Raw genomic sequence first — 15,931 nt, forward strand, 5'->3', positions numbered from 1 at the left:
TCTACTGCGATATATCTCGTCCGATGGTGACTTTTCTTAACGGAGAATCAGATAAAGTTTGAAATACCCTGACACGAATTCCAACAGATATGCACGTGACGAGAGTGCTGTTTGTAATACCACTTGTGAAAAGTTTCATGACTGTAAATCACATAAGCTAACGTTATGTTAGATGCATTAGATAATGCATTACTCTAGTTTCAGTCATGAGAAGCTTTAGCAAATTAGCGGTTAGCATCACTCACGGCGCCAGTAACTAGCGTTAACAAATGTCTTGCCCTCGTGACTTATAGCATCATTATAGAAAGCCCTAATTTTCCGTATGTCTTATGTTCAATTATTACTATCTATGAAATTTGTACGCGTTGTACTTCCAAATTACTTTATTGATCTCCTACAATAACGTTATGACAATTGAAGAGCAAAATAAAGCAATCGTCGCCAAATATTTTGACGAGTACTGGGCCAAAGGAAATGTATCAATTGTCGATGACCTTTGCTCGGATGACTTTTTGATGGTCTATCCTAATCACGGCCCACGTCACGGTAAAGCAGGCGCCAAAAAAATGCTCTCTGAGTTTCGAGAGGTTCGTTCATTATGGCACAATGCACCTAATATTTTCAAAATTTGACAGCTAATGTAAACGATTCAGGCTTTTCCAGACCTAACTTTTCGAGCCTACGGATCCCCCATGATTGCCGAAGGCAACTATGTCGCCGCTCAGTGGATTGGTGGCGGTACACACACCGGTGTCGCTTTCGACGATCTCGTTGTAGGCAAACTGGCAAAGCCAAATTCTGGAAAAAAGATTCACTTTTCGGGGATAACCATTTTCACCCTTGAAAATGGAAAAATTACCCGAGAGATTGCGGAAGAAGGAGGACTCACTGTTTTGCAGCAACTGGGTTTAGTTTCGCAACCAAATCTGGGAAAAGAAATAAAGTATGACGCCAATGGAGACCAAATATATATCTAGAGGATCCATTTTAATGGCCGCTTCTTTCTCACCCGATTGTTAACTTACGATCATCATAAAATTACGGGGACGCGGTCGAAAATGTGAGATAAATTTGGTTTGGAAACATGAAAAACAGAAATCTGAAACGAAGCGCCATAGAATAGTATAAAATCCGATATATTTTAGATGTAATCAATTATTAATCATTGATAGAATCAATCTAGGCCGTGAAAATCGCGACTTGGTGCAGATCAATCATTGAGCTGCCCCTACTGGATGGAGGGCCTCCGTAATAAAGTGTATATACGGTATTGTAAATCTCTGGTAAAAGTACATTATGTGTTACTGTGTGGGGTGGAACTCCTGATCTGACCGCCATCAAGAAGGCAAGATACAGTATATGATCACGTTAAGGAAGGTTTTGCGCCGAGCATCCGCCATATATCTGCCTCCCAAAGTATAAATTAATTTGTCAGTCGCCGTCATTTTTCAGCACTCTGCCAGACAAATTACCCCACCTGTATCTCAGCCTAATATTAAGCACGAGCGAATGGATGGTCGCATAAATAGAGAGCGAGAGATCCTCAGTGCATCAGCAAAACATTTTATTCCTTCAACACTCATATCTGAATTCTATCCGTCTTATCCAAGCTATCATGGTGCTACAACTACGCCCAAATTGCGAATATTGTGACAGGGACCTGCCACCAGCATCAACAGAGGCACTAATATGTTCTTACGAATGCACCTTCTGCACCAATTGTGTGGAGACAAAACTAGCCGGCGTCTGTCCTAACTGCGGCGGCAACTTTACTCCACGGCCGATACGCCCATCGAAGGAATGGCGCACTGGCTTGTGCATAGCAAAGCAACCGCCTTCGGATACGCGTGTGCATTTGAAATGTAGCATTGAGGATGCTGCTGCGCTAACGGCAAGGATCAGCAAAATCAGACCACAAGACCGTTAGTCTCCATCTCAGATAGCGCTAGAAGCTTTCTGTTAGGGCTGCAGTTATTATCACTATACTCGTCCGACCTCAACTACCTCGAATTGCAGTGACTGGTCAATAGTGTGCATAAGGAGCTCTTTCGCACTATATAGTGTATATACCACCCTCCCTATAAGTGAAGTCGTTCTCGATTGTGAGCTTCTTGCTAATACGAAGCAAGTTACTCTATCTACATAGCTGCTTCTCTATTTACCGAGTGTAGATGTTGTACTTTAGGTGCGATCCAACGCGCATTTGAAGGGGAGACATCCGTCAGTAATTGCCCATGAAAGTGATTTTTGTAAGATAAGATACGGCTGAGGCTGAGTCACAAAGCATGAATGGAGGCCATTGGCTAGAATGTACATGTCTGCCGAATAGATACGTAATATGTAAGTGGGTAGCGCATGCAAAACGAGCGCAGCGGTTCTCGAAACGTCATATTAGACGTGAAAAAATGCTAACAGTACCGCGTAATATCTGACATTTAGGTGTTGATCATCGAGATGCTGACGCGATGTGTAATTATAACTTACTATAACACAAAATAGAACGCTTAAGAAGTAAGTTAACTAACCAAGCTTGGGTAACTTCTTAGCTAATATCACGTAATCTATATTAGTTCTGTTGTGTCACTATGATGACTATATGTAAGACAACATATAATCTAAAAGGAAAAACGTTGTCGTGACGAGAACAATACAATGACTCAGAAGAAGCGAGATCGTATTTCAATCGAGATCTATTCAGGTCATCCTCGGGTTGAACCCAAAAACAAAAAAAAAAAAAAGAATTTAGCTACTTTTTGCAACCCTCGATAATCACCAAGCTGCTCGCTATCCATAATGGTCACCAATGAGAGTTTCAAGGCAAGCCAAATGAATAGTGCCTCAGATGTCACGTATACTGACCAACCAGTTTATCAGTTCACCATCTACACTTCTACGGCTTCACAGTGGGCTTATGTTCCTCAGCTTGCGCTAGTACAGGAGGGATACAATCCATCAGAGTATGACTCGCAACATATCGATCTTGGTATGGTTGGCGATTTTGTTTTTGTTTTGAAGAATCCTCTTTGGATCATTAGTTGAGCGCTAACGTAGCGGACATAGTTGGCGGAGAGAATTTTAATCCTGATTATCTGAAAATTAATCCGAACGGGACAATTCCATCATTGACATCGCCAGCTCTTCAGAGGCCTTTGATCGAAAGCGTGGATATCCTAGAGTATCTTGACTCTTTCCGACGTGAAAAATTTCCGTTATTTCCAACCAACGCCGAACAGCGGAGTAGGGTCAATGACCTGATTGCACATGTCCACCAAGAGAAGCTCTCTACAAATCTCATCCTTCTAAAAGCGCGCGATCTATCAGAGCTCAACGCAAAAAGGGCTAGTCTTTGGAACGATTTTCTCGTCAATCGACAGAAGAAACTCATTAAATACGGTGCTGCTCACCCAGAAATACCACTATATCAGATTCGTATTCAAGAGAACGGTAAACTGTATGATATTTATAAGAATCAGAAAGGAGGAACAGCACTTGATCAGTTTTTCAGTGATTCGGAGCATGACTATCAAGTTTTCGCAACTGGACTTGATAAACTCGACACAATGCTCATTCTGCCTTATGCTGTCGGTGACAACGTCACTGCTGCCGACTTACATGTCGTGCCATGGTTAGCGCATGCACTGTGGGGGGCAGGAGGGAGCCAGGTTTACGACTTCAATCCTTTGGAGAAACTGATACAGAAATCAGTGCCACAATTTTGTTTTGGAGAGAAGACCAAGGCTTGGTGGCAAAATATTTCGAAAACGAATGCGTTCAGAAAGAATTATCCCGCTTTACATTGAAAGCAGTGTGATATGTGACTGCTTCTACGACTTCCCAACATGTAGCCAGGTCCAATATTCTCATGTAATTTATAACTTAATAAACACATTCAATGTACGAATTCTGGTTGAATAAATAGAACGAAGCGATTTTAGTTCGTACGATTTTCTCTCCGCTCAACATAATGCAGTAGCTATTTTAATGTCACTATTTACTAACATATCTTATTCACATCACTAGAAAGAGGAAAGAACAATGCCAAAACCTGATCTTCATGAACGAAAATGCATCACACTATCAGCAACGGCTGAACTTTAGGCGTTATATTCAACCATGAACTGTGATGGAAGGAACAGGTGCGACAGGCCGTCACACGAGCCACCAAGATCAACACCAGGGGGTAAGGTCGCTGCAACAATTTCGGCCCGTGCAGATACTACAGCCGTACAAAATGTGCGCCGCACCCGTCGCTAAATACGCGTCAACAATCTGGCATGAACCACTCTGAGATATGATTCATCTATGATAGCTATACAGCATTCAGCGAACAGCATTCATCGAGCTCCTTTCTGCCTTTCGGACAGTGGCTACATCTATATTCGACGTTGAGGCGCAGCTTCTCCCAATACATCTTCGACTCCAGGACAAGCCACCATAACCAGACCTTTAATGAACCTTCGGATGATGTTGTAGAAGCTTTGGTCCACACGTCGGGGAAAGCTATTGTTCAGACTGTGCCCATAGCTTATTAGGTTGACAGCGTTTGCAAGGTCGATAACCGGCAGCACGAGCAGCACTCGGCTTGTTGAAAAATTGTATATTCTCGAGTTTGGGCAGTCTTGACGGACATCCGATTCGACAATATATTCCAGTCGTCTTTATGGCGTATAGCGGGGAAGAAGGCGACAGATGGTATTCCAGACGATTCAAGATTTTTGTTCGTCCATCGTTACCACTGAACATCTTGTAGGCTCGAGAAGCCATCTTAGCTATGAATAGGCAAACACAAAATGTTTTGCACAAGATGCATATAGAACGGTTTATGTAGGAATTATTGGGCAGGATTCGTTGGTCTCTGGGGGACTATATATATTTCAAAAGCTTGGTACCGCCGCATTGTCATTGGCTACTTTGAATGCATATCCGCCATAGACAATTTTTCGACTCACTTTTTTACCAGTGGACCCAACACAACTACATTTTTTAAATACACCGATGACATACGCTGTTAATGTTACGGATTCTGGGTTCAAACATGCGCGCGAAATGGTACTCTCTAAGTCAATCAATGCTCTAATCACCGTTTCACCTCACCGTTTCACCTCACCGTTTCACCCAGGCTTTACACCTGAAATAGATATCAACTAAAGATCAACAAGCGCAAATCTGTGTGCGGGAGACCTCCGAGTCATCGCAGCAGACAAAAAGGAGAGGGGAGCTCCTGCAGCGCATGCAGCGTGCGCAATATAATTCTCAGTGGCTGCGTCAATTTGAAATGTTCCAGTATGACTCGTCAATTTGCATACGGGCACCTTACTAGATGAGCTAGCGGTGGCAGAAGTACTGGCGGATTTCTGACATTCTGAGTATTGCTTCAAGCTTCTAGGTCTTCTCTGCAGTCTAAGGAAGTCTCTAGAGCTCTGGTTGCATGAGGCCTGAAAGGTATTGGCTATCAATCGCTTTCGTATTGTCCAAGTGAATCTCTGTTTATTTGTAATAGATATCATTGTTGTTTCTCGCGTACGATATCAGTTACGGATAACATTTTAAGCAACATATCTTTCCAAATCGACTAATTTATAAATTGCCGTCCATAAGATCTCTAGGGTGTCTTAGTGAGACAAATAAGTTCGAATCACATAGTGCAGTTTATCTGGTGTTGATGTCTCAGATGCTCTGCATATTCGCAATCATTCTGCGCCAAATTGCTTGGAATCCCTCAGTAAACTGACTAGGAATGATGAAGTAGATTTTGACCAATTCTTCAATGTTTTTGAATGATTTCATCCCCAACAGCAACGTCAGCCTTCGAAGGTGGCCCAAGAAGAAAGACTCATTGTCTTGATCCGTGCTAATGTCTGCGCCCACAAATAAAATCCAAACGAACAATCTGGCTTCAGGCCCTTCACAATTTAATGGCAAAGCACGTTCAAGTAATGATCGAAGGCGCGTTGATAGCCCTCGGAGTAGTAGTGTTGCTGGGTGCCGTTTAAAGGTTCGAATATAACAGAAGATCAAGACTGCTAGTGCAACTGATCTCTGCTTGGATTTGAATGTACTCGTCGAACTTTGTGATGACAGTAGATGAAGATTCTTTTGGACTGTATAATATCCAATGCAAAATGACTCGAGTTCTTCTTCCGTCGAGTTGTCTTCGCAAATATCATTCTGGCACATCTCATGAAAATCGTTTAGTAGTCTTAAATCAGTTAAAATTGAAACTAATCTTTGACCTAGCGTTTGCTGCAAAATTGGATCAGCAAATGCAAGCCCAGATTGCATAGGAATTGGTAACGTCTTCTTAATCGTCAAAGGGGTAGGATCCCAAGGAGAAAGTGGTATTTCATGCGTGTTGTCGTTGATAAGCGCTGAACCCATCTGCCAAGCGCTGATATGTGTCAAAAATAGTGAGATCCTGGTTAAAGACCAAGTTTTGTTTGAACCTTACCGAATAACGAGGTCTATGATAAAAGGCGGCAGTTTGTTTAAGCCTCCACGTAGAAATATCAAGGCTTTCAGACCCCGCAAGTTTGTTGCTATTCCGTCCATGTCTCCATCCAAGAGCTTTCTGATATCAACGCTATGGCAAACAAATCGTCGGATGATTGCGTACCTCTACTGCCAATAGATTCACAACGCCATAAATTGTCTGGGTTGTAGTTGCTTTTGTTCTGCAAGACATGCAAGCATTTAGCTTCTCAATTGCCTTTGCTTTGTAAAAAAGCTGCCAGTATTCGGCCGACAGAGTACTCTAAAATCTTTAGAAACCCGAAGTTTCCGAACATTCAGATAGATCCCTTTTACCTTCAAGATCCCGCTGGATTGTTCGCCAGTCAAATTCAACAAAGCGGCGGAATAGCTTATGAGTCCATACAATGCTGTAGGCTCAACAAAACATTGACGCATAACCCAGTCAGAATGGCGTGAGGCGAAGGGGCGGATAGGAAACACATTTTTGTTGCGACAGTCAAAGACTATCCCGGTTATTATCTACTTCCATATTGCAGCAGTGATCATTTTAGAACCAATACACTACTTACAAAACTCTAAGAGAATTGCAGCTCTTTCTGAAAGTTCACAACTAACAGCAGAGTATATTTGTTGGGGTAGTTTGGGAGCACCTAAAATGGATAGATGGTTGCGATTGGAGGAACATGGCGTTGCTGCAGATGCAGAATTGTATGCAGAGAATGGCCGCTCTTTGTAGATTTCGATATCCTCTATATATATGTATGTTAGTGGATTGATGTGCAGTGTTCGCTTTTGAATATCAAGGAAAGATTGAAAGACTCAGAAATGGAGCAAAGGGTTTCTTACCGTTATTTCCTAACGCCATCATGGACAATTCATCCCGCTGCTGGTTGGAACTTTTGTTACAAATCGGTGCTTTAGCGTTTGACACTCCTCCATTTATCATGTGCCTTTTTCCTCTTCGAAATTGCTGAACATGTGCGCGCTTTCTGGAATTGTAACTATTGTGAAAGTCATCCTGCGCTTCCTGGCTAATGAATAAGTAATTTGATTCTATCATCGGATGTTAATATCGCGTAGTACTAGATCGTTAAATATGCTCACCGCTAGTATTAGATTGTGCCCCTGGATGTTCTTCGATGAATATCGCGGGGCTTTCGTCTTCCCTCATTGTACTGCGCGATTTGTTTGATCGACTTTTTATTTCCCGGAAAACTGCAGGAGAAAAGTGCGATATTTATTTCTGACACAGAAATTACTCACTAGCGGAGTGATTTACCTACCTTGGAACTTGCGTCTGTGGATCTATGGATCGATGGGTCTTGACATCAATCTATCGAATTATAACTACCCGTCCTAGCAGTCGAGCCCTTACCGCATGCTGCGGAAGTGGCGAGCCTCGACTATACTAGGGTCAAATTCTATTAAGATACTGAAAACATACTAGCCGTTTTCAGTATTTAGCAGCGCGAGAGCACGATTAGTCTCCACTGGTCTTCGCTGGCCTCGCCAAATTCCAACTAACTTTCATTTAATCCATGGTTGTCACAAATTCGCGGAACTACAACACTATAGAAAAAACGTGATTTAAAGGTGTCATCTCCAGTGTTAATCAGGGAGTGTGATCTGAGTTGTAAAGCAGATGTAGAAGATGAAAGATCAGCTAGGTTACTACAGTCGCAAAAATGAATTTTGATCAATGACCATCTATAGACACACCATGCGTGCTTTTCTACGATGACCGCAATCCCTCCGTCCATCCAATGAAATGACGACAAGCGGAGTAATTTTCTGAGCACTGCGCCACGCTCTCACACAGTGAAATAACACAGGCGTAAAAATATGTTACGAAGCGATCGCGACTCTCGGTTGGCAGTTCTTAATGTGGGTCACGACCCAGTATTATAGATACGGGTCCAACCCTAATATACGACATTAGGGTTAAGAATAAAACCGATAGTACAGGTAATCCAGCAAGATGAAACCTGGATGGACGTTTGAATTCATAATGAGCCTTACACCCGGCTTCCTAATCATCCCCGAGCTCCGTCGCCTTGGCGTCGCACGTATCAGTGTTGGACCGGGGATCTATCTTGCGGCGATGAAAACCCTCTCTGACATTGTTGACTCTATGCTTAATGCATCATCGTTTTATTTATATTAAAAGCAGAAACATTTTAATCACCAATTCAGATTATATCGTTAAAAGGTACGGCATTTATGATTCATATATAGACGTCCGGGGCACCCTTATCTTGACCAAACATTGCGACGAGCGGACTGATGAAACACACTGTGCGGCAATATTGAAGTACAGACATTCGGCAGGCGATCCTCTGCAACTAGCGCTCCAGATAGGATTTGGTTTCGGTAGATATTTTACCGGTTCGAATTTTATTGAAGAAGACATCAGTCCACGACCATAAGCAGTAGTGACTGACTTTACGAAGTATTGAACGACTGCTTGTTTAGGAAATTCTCGTTGTATTAAGTCGATTATGGGCCATATCTCTCTACTGGTAGAAGGCTGCGCAATGGCGAGACACACATCCGGATGGAGGGCACGGGACATGTCACCACCAGAGAGATTCGTCAGCATACCGACCAGCTGAAGGAAAACTTAAAAGGAAATCTTACCCATCAGATCACTCTCACTGAATCAACTAAAGCAGAATTGTCGGAGGCCAAGAGCAAACAAAACGCGTTCTAAATCCAAAATAACAAGCTCCACGGGGATATTTACAATCTCGGAATGCAGATCAGGCAATTCCCAATAGCACATTATCGAGATCCTGGGCTCCGGAAGTAATCCAGATCAGCAATTAACGCCCTGCTGGATTCAAGATATTGACCGCAACAGCTACAACGGCTTCGGCTTGAATACTTGTGGTATCGAAATATACAATTTTTATCTTGCCACAAAATCACAACCTAGCAAAAAATAGACAGTAATAGCTTATGGTTGTTGATAAAAGGTTACACATACTTACCATGTGTTTGGGTTTGATCGGTTAGCTTATGTGGCGGAACCGCTTGTGAGATAGGCTAACGGAAATAGCTATCATATCTTAAATGATCTGTAAAAGTTTATCCAATCGGTTCTCTGGTAGATGTGTCATCTACAAATTGATATCTCGGGGGCGGTAGTCCGCAGTGAATGGTAAAGCAGCGAGACAAGCTTGTCGACAAGAGAGTTTCGGCAGCGTAGGCTGCATACCCCACATTTAACCCCGAGCCAAGTGCGTAGCCAATGAAATCGCAATTTGTCCAGAAGTGAAGCCCAAAACACAGTGGAGAAAATTCCATGACTTGATTGACTTAGAGAAGCTGTGTTGTTCGCCTGAGCCATTCTTCATAGTATTTATTTTAGTATCCAGGTAGAGGCCGACTTTCCAAATAAATAAATTTATTTTTTTCACTTTGTTTCATTACTCTAGCAGTCTGATGGAATTGGCCCCGGACAGACCATTCCATTGCTCCAAAATTTCATCATGTGAGAACACATGACACACAGAGAGCTTCGTCGTGAGTTCAAATTCGGACACAGGCAGTAGGATGACAAAGACCGCTCGAGTTCGCAGTTCTGTTCTCGAAGATGGCCCAGCTGCTCTTCTAATTCCTGCACGTGTTTTTCCAAGGATTCTGTGTACTGTTGCTTCCGCTGGCGAAATGTCTTTTGCCTAAGCGAAATATTAGCGGTGTTTTTCCTCCCTCGGCATCGCAATACACACGCTAATCGGTTTTGAATCCTTTTTTTTTCCAGACTCGTGGTTTCATTGACATTTTGATATGTGACTGTCTGCTTTTGAATCTGGGAAGCTTGCCATTTCTTCTTCGCTTTGGCTGCAATGAGGGACACATTTTCAGTCGAATTTTTCTGCGCCGGACGGGCCTTGCTACAGCTCTCAACCTGAGTGGTGTTTCTGCGAAATATCAGAATTGGTCACTTTTGTTGCTTATGTATGAAAGCAAAACTGTGGCTATTTGCTCACTTTGGCGGGGCCTTCGGATCTGTAGGAGAGCTCGCTTTTGGAGTTTCAGATTTGTGACCGACGTCGGATATCGCTGTGGTGAGGAATGATTGATCTGTGATAAGATTAAAAGGATCTTTATTGTCCTTGAGGCAGTTCAGCGATCATGCATCGTTTGCATTTAATAAACAGGATTCCTAACATTCTGGTTGTATGGTAACCAAGAGTCGACAGGCTGCGGCGGTAGCCAAAACATGGGATTATTCATTTGACTTATTTCCATGGCGGAAGATACTCGTTTCCAGAGGGATCGACAAGAAATGGGCATTGTGTATTTGAAACCCGCACGGGCTCATTTATATGGTCCTGATACTGCACATGGTCCATGGGGCGAAAGATCCGTCCGGCAACGTCTAGGTCTATTTCAAAGTCTCGCCAGATCGACGAGTCATCTTGCTGTAAAATCAATACAGCATACCTAGGTTCAATCTCGAAATGAACAGCCAAGAAATCCGATTGGGGTTGATTTCTATCTTGCTCGAAGGGCGAAAACCCAAAAACCACAAAAGCAACGCTGCTGTCGTCGTTGTGACCAATGAGATTTACATATAAAATAGCTCCAGCTCTTCTTTTCCCGAAGCTATCCTGATGTGGAGATAGACCCAGCCGGCGGTACCAATACGGGATCTTAACCGAAAACGTCCCACTCATTTGGGTGGCGTTCTGGTCCACACGTCTCTCCAAAGTTTGTATCGTCGACCTGATCCTGGACTCCGAATTAGCGATAAACTCAGCCTAGCCTCCATTCAGTAAATGCTTCCAAATGTGCGTAGCTTAGCTTTTTGCTTTCCCCACAAATTTGTCACATGACGTAACCAACAATTTTGTTTGTCTACTGCTCCTCACTCAACACAAGAGATGAACAAGCAACATCATATGAATATTTAACTTCGTTTGAAGCGCATTTCGGAAAGCGACTGTTCTACATTAAACATAAGCATTGATTATATGACATGGCGGATTCGTTTTTAAATTTCAAGTTGCGACGACTCTTTGAATATGTTCTTCGTTGTCAGATCTAGCGACCGTTGAAATGCATTACACCCTCATCTTAAAACTAAATTTTGCAAGGCAAATATATGTTAAGGCGTAACCAACCCTTTATGACCCATAGCGTCGGTCAGACTTGCTGTCAGTCGCGAACCACGTCACCTTAAAGACTAGAACTTAAATCAAATGAAACTCAATATACTACATACAACGATGACACGGTGAATGGGAGGCCAGAAACGGCCGCTTTTGACGCCGCCGCTCACTCTTCACGTTGGCCGTGCCAGGTGCCTGGACTCATTGCTCGACCGATGTCCATTCGTGCCGCAGCCGTCGCAGCGCCCCATCTTCGCTCACCCTCAGTCACCCTCCGCCAGGAGGGGAGCCAAAAATGGCTCCTCTGTTGACCGTTCAGCTTCTCTCCCTGAGTTCCATAAAGATCGACCACCATGCCCCTCTGACCGATAGTCCTGCCTGGCTTTCTAGCAACTCCTCCAGCCCCAGGCCTGGATTTCCAACGGGTGACTTGCTCCAGTGAAATCGTATCCGTCTCGATCATTCTCTCGTGCTTCGACTCGTTCTCGCTGCTCCTGCTTCCTCTTCGATCGCACACTACGCTCACTGCCATGCCTGCTTCTACGCATCCTGTTCTGCCCGACGATGAAAGCGACGCAAGCTCAGGCCTGCCAGAGATCTTCTTAAACAACGTTTCCGACTCTGATTCCTCCACCGCGCCTAGCGACTTCGACGCTAGTAGCGAATGCGAGTCCGAGTCCGACGATGAGTCCGAAGATGAACTGGCACTGGAAGATGAAGAGGAGCAACTGTCACCAGAATACTACCTCTGGGAGGCCGAGTCTCTTGATGTCTCCCAGCTCCGACAGAAACGCTACAGTCCGAAAGCGTAAAAGAGGTTAGATGAGGCATAAGATTTCTGGGATAGGTGGGATAGCATACTGCTTATAGTACTTGGTTCGCTGATTGTTCTAGGTTCTGTAAAGGTGCAAAGCGCGACCTGGTAGAACGTTTGTCTAGGCTCTCTGATACCGAGGAGAAGGTCCGCTTCCTCACGGCCTTTTTCCCCTAACGGTGTGACTAGCGATGGGGAAAGGATGGAGGTCGTACCCCGGGAGTGAAGACTAAGAGCTCACTCGACGTATTCTGGAAGTGGTGGCATCTGATTTATAAGGCCGAGATTGGACATGGCCTTAGCAAAGATATCCAAGTTAAGATTCATGATGTGAGATCTCGATTAGTAGCGATGTTGGCATAGATTATACGCGACTAACGTTCTATAGGTGCTCGCGATAGTTGCGATAGAAAAGAAACTTTCCTTCAAAAAACGCCCGAAAGTGACCATGTTTGTTAAGGATGTTGCTGAGTTTGCGCGAGTGATCCTATCCACGATAGAGATGACTTTTCCCTATGGTTAGTATTGGATACAACTCCTCCTATTCTGCTAGCTAGTCACTATCACCGGTAGCCGTCCTAGCAAGCTACTACTAAAACTTCGCTTTTAGGATCTTAAGTTGACATTAATTCGGGATCCAAACGGAGGGCGTCCTCGACTTTCCATCTACATGAGACCCGAATTCAAAAGATCAATTCTTAGTGAAAAAGAGTCGTAAGACCATCCCCTCACTAAGCCTCTTTCTACTTCCCTTTCCTCCATCAGTCATATGCCTCTTAGCGCCCTTTTGCTTATCATTTTCAATCAGACACACGTTCCCGATTCCGGGTATTATCTTTGATCCCACGTTGGTCCTCAGCCCTCATGTTTTCGTACTAGGGATGCTGGGTGGCGAGGTACGCCTGATGAGCCATAGACACCATCTCACAACTCACAGTTATACGGTTCTACTTAGCACCCCGGGGCAGGACTTGTTCGGGGAAATCGCCTACTTCTACGTGGTATTACTACGATACATATCTTACACATCAGCTGCTAAAACGGTAAAACCACTTGTGACCTATGTGTTGCCCGTGCTCCCTTTTGACTTGGGCGATACTAAACGGATGGGTAAGCTGCTGCGGGCATATCGCAGATATAGGAACACATGCCGACCTGGTTTCAGGGCGGTCGTAGGACACAGTGTGGGGATACAGGACGAAAGTACCAAATGCCGCCGCCGGCCAGAATTTAAACAACTAAAATTGCGTGGTGGAAGGTGCATAAGCGTCCTTGGACAGGTTGCCACGTATATATACCATCCTAGTCCAGCTGCAAGCAAGAGCAGTGCCAGAGTATCAAGACTTCTCCGCATCATCTCTCGCATGGAGGATCGTCTCGTCATCTTCAAGGGGATTGACCGGGGTGCTGGCAAACTTTCGTGCAGACACCTTCTGCGTGAACAGGATGTCAAGTTCTTCATACGGCCGATTCCAAACCTCTGGAAGGCGGAAGTACGCCCAGATAAACATCATAAGAGCAGTACTTCCCCAAATAAACCTAGACAGATGTTAGATGAGCCATGGTCATAAGGGGCCTCGACCTACCCGACGTAGCCCTTTACGTTCCATGCGGTCGGATTCATTAGATACTGCTGAAGGATTCCAAATCCAATGTTTATAACGGCATGTACATCTCTTGCGATGCAAATAGTCATTTGGCGGAGGCGAGTAGATCCCACTTCTGCTGGGTATGACCAGCCTAGTTGTCCGGCTGAGAGCTGGAAGATAAACGTCCAGACCAGAGACAGGATTGCCTGTGTTAGAGCAACTGACTTGTGCTCGGTCCATACGTTAAGTATACCAATCAAGAAAAGAACGATGCACATGCTTGCGACACCCCAGAGGTAGATGGTACGGCGACCAAAGTACGGCATGAGACCTTTTCATGTAAGCAAAGTAAACCCGAGAGTGGATGAAAACATACCGAACCAGTTGATGAAACAGCCGAAGAGACCTAAACAACTACCCCCAAGGCTGAGGGAGAAAGTTGTAGATGTGCCAACACCAATTGTTTGGAAGAAGTAGGTGTTATTGAATGCAAAGTTGATACCGATGAAAACTTGACCAGCAAAAGTCATGCAGGCAATTTCGGTTCGGCGGAGTTCTGTACCCTTTATGCAGTCCCAATAGCTTGCATCAATGGCGTTTCTCTTCTCAAAGTTGTCCGTATGAATAATTGTTGCGAGAGTGTCCTTGGGATCAATGTTGGCATTGGAGCTTTGAAGACGGCGCAAAGATTTCTCTGCGTCCTCCAGACGGCCCTTCCTGACCAGATACCAGGGGCTCTCAGGAGCCATGTATACCAGTGGTATCAAGAAAACGGGCCAGACCCATTGGATTGCAAAAGGTATTCGGTAGGCCCATTGACTCGTGTGGTTGGACAGTCCCTTGATCACGCCGGCGGCAATGAGCTGGCCCATGACAAAGCACATGTTGGTATACGAGGTAAGGTATGTGCGAATAGACGGCGGCAGAACCTCCGATGCGTAGGAGATTGCACAGGTGGCGAGTGTCGCCCAAGGTATGCTTCAGCAGGTCAGAAAGGCAGCTGCGTCGCAGACAAGTATGCTTACCCGAGAAGAAACTCGCCGATGAGCAAAACAGTCAGGTTGGGTGCAAAGAACGGTATGAAGATCAATGCTTCCAGTATTATGAGCGACCACAAGACAACGCGTCGTTGCCCATATGCGTTTACCAGCCAGCCGTTTAAGATGGCGCCTATGAAGCCGCCCACATTAGTGGATTGGCTCACACCAGCTTGCCACGGCGCGCTCAACAGATATCCGCTGGGCGTTGACGGGGTGACTCCAACGTGACGTCCAAATTTGATTTGGAACGCGGCTGAAAGCGCCTGGTTAGCAACAGAGCAGGAGAAAGGAAGTGGGAGCTAGGTTGCGTACGATACGCGAAAAAGTTGCCGAGCAGAGCAGTATCATAGCCTTCCATGATGACGCAGAGAGCCATGACGAGAGACCACATGATGGCTTGGGGATAAGCCTTGATGGACTCCCGCGGGCCCATATGCTTCTCGTTGGCGAATCCGGCCGCAGCTTCCTGGATGAGAATTTTGTTGTCGTTTTCGTCTTCATCTCGCCGCTGATCTTCATCGCCACGGTGGCTGATGCCAACAACCTCACCCTCTTTTGCGTCAGCCATGGCGATGATGGTTCGGACTGCTCTTGTGATGGTGCCTCAATCTGGTTTGAAGCAATAAACCGCAACGATGGCCAGTTGGGACAACCTTGTTTTAAACGACAATAGATAGACTGGGGCGCCAGCATATGGGATCCGGGGTATGGTGCCCATGTGCAGGACAGTCCAGGCTAAAAGCACTCTTAGTGGCGGGGAGCTCTGATCACGCCATTAGCACCGGGCTGTGAGCCGAAAATCTCGCCGGCAGACTAATTAACATTATTACTGTTAGCAGTGACAAAGAGGTTCAACTCCGGCTCGAGCCCCCGCCCCCGGAAGCTGCCTTACAGATTGGT

The 15,931-nt window shown here is 44.9% G+C and overlaps 5 protein-coding genes across 5 annotated transcripts; 4 read left to right on the forward strand and 1 right to left on the reverse strand.

Annotated features, from left to right (window-relative positions):
* Positions 1-407: 407 nt before the first annotated feature.
* Positions 408-977, forward strand: N7510_007761 (ester cyclase; the record flags this gene model as incomplete). The annotated part of the gene is made up of 2 exons (XM_056979686.1): positions 408-587; positions 654-977. 2 exons carry the CDS (start codon positions 408-410, stop codon positions 975-977), a joined length of 504 nt encoding a protein of 167 aa, XP_056832729.1.
* Positions 978-2,793: 1,816 nt separating this feature from the next.
* N7510_007762 (glutathione S-transferase family protein) lies at positions 2,794-3,800 on the forward strand (the record flags this gene model as incomplete). The annotated part of the gene is made up of 2 exons (XM_056979687.1): positions 2,794-2,983; positions 3,061-3,800. The coding sequence occupies 2 exons, from the start codon at positions 2,794-2,796 to the stop codon at positions 3,798-3,800; spliced, it is 930 nt and encodes a 309-aa protein (XP_056832730.1).
* Positions 3,801-11,717: 7,917 nt separating this feature from the next.
* On the forward strand, positions 11,718-12,030 carry N7510_007763 (uncharacterized protein; the record flags this gene model as incomplete). The annotated part of the gene is made up of 2 exons (XM_056979688.1): positions 11,718-11,824; positions 11,856-12,030. The coding sequence occupies 2 exons, from the start codon at positions 11,718-11,720 to the stop codon at positions 12,028-12,030; spliced, it is 282 nt and encodes a 93-aa protein (XP_056832731.1).
* An 88-nt stretch (positions 12,031-12,118) lies between these two features.
* N7510_007764 (uncharacterized protein) lies at positions 12,119-12,998 on the forward strand (the record flags this gene model as incomplete). Its single annotated transcript, XM_056979689.1, has 5 exons — positions 12,119-12,396; positions 12,483-12,549; positions 12,592-12,732; positions 12,791-12,920; positions 12,976-12,998. 5 exons carry the CDS (start codon positions 12,119-12,121, stop codon positions 12,996-12,998), a joined length of 639 nt encoding a protein of 212 aa, XP_056832732.1.
* A 741-nt stretch (positions 12,999-13,739) lies between these two features.
* Positions 13,740-15,599, reverse strand: N7510_007765 (general alpha-glucoside permease; the record flags this gene model as incomplete). Its single annotated transcript, XM_056979690.1, has 5 exons — positions 13,740-13,941; positions 13,989-14,322; positions 14,368-14,969; positions 15,017-15,284; positions 15,344-15,599. The coding sequence occupies 5 exons, from the start codon at positions 15,597-15,599 to the stop codon at positions 13,740-13,742; spliced, it is 1,662 nt and encodes a 553-aa protein (XP_056832733.1).
* Between the last annotated feature and the right edge of the window lie 332 nt (positions 15,600-15,931).

The sequence above is a fragment of the Penicillium lagena genome (genome assembly GCF_028827675.1).
Source record: "Penicillium lagena strain IBT 129212 chromosome Unknown utg000005l_segment0_segment0, whole genome shotgun sequence".
NCBI classification, from domain to species: domain Eukaryota; kingdom Fungi; phylum Ascomycota; class Eurotiomycetes; order Eurotiales; family Aspergillaceae; genus Penicillium; species Penicillium lagena.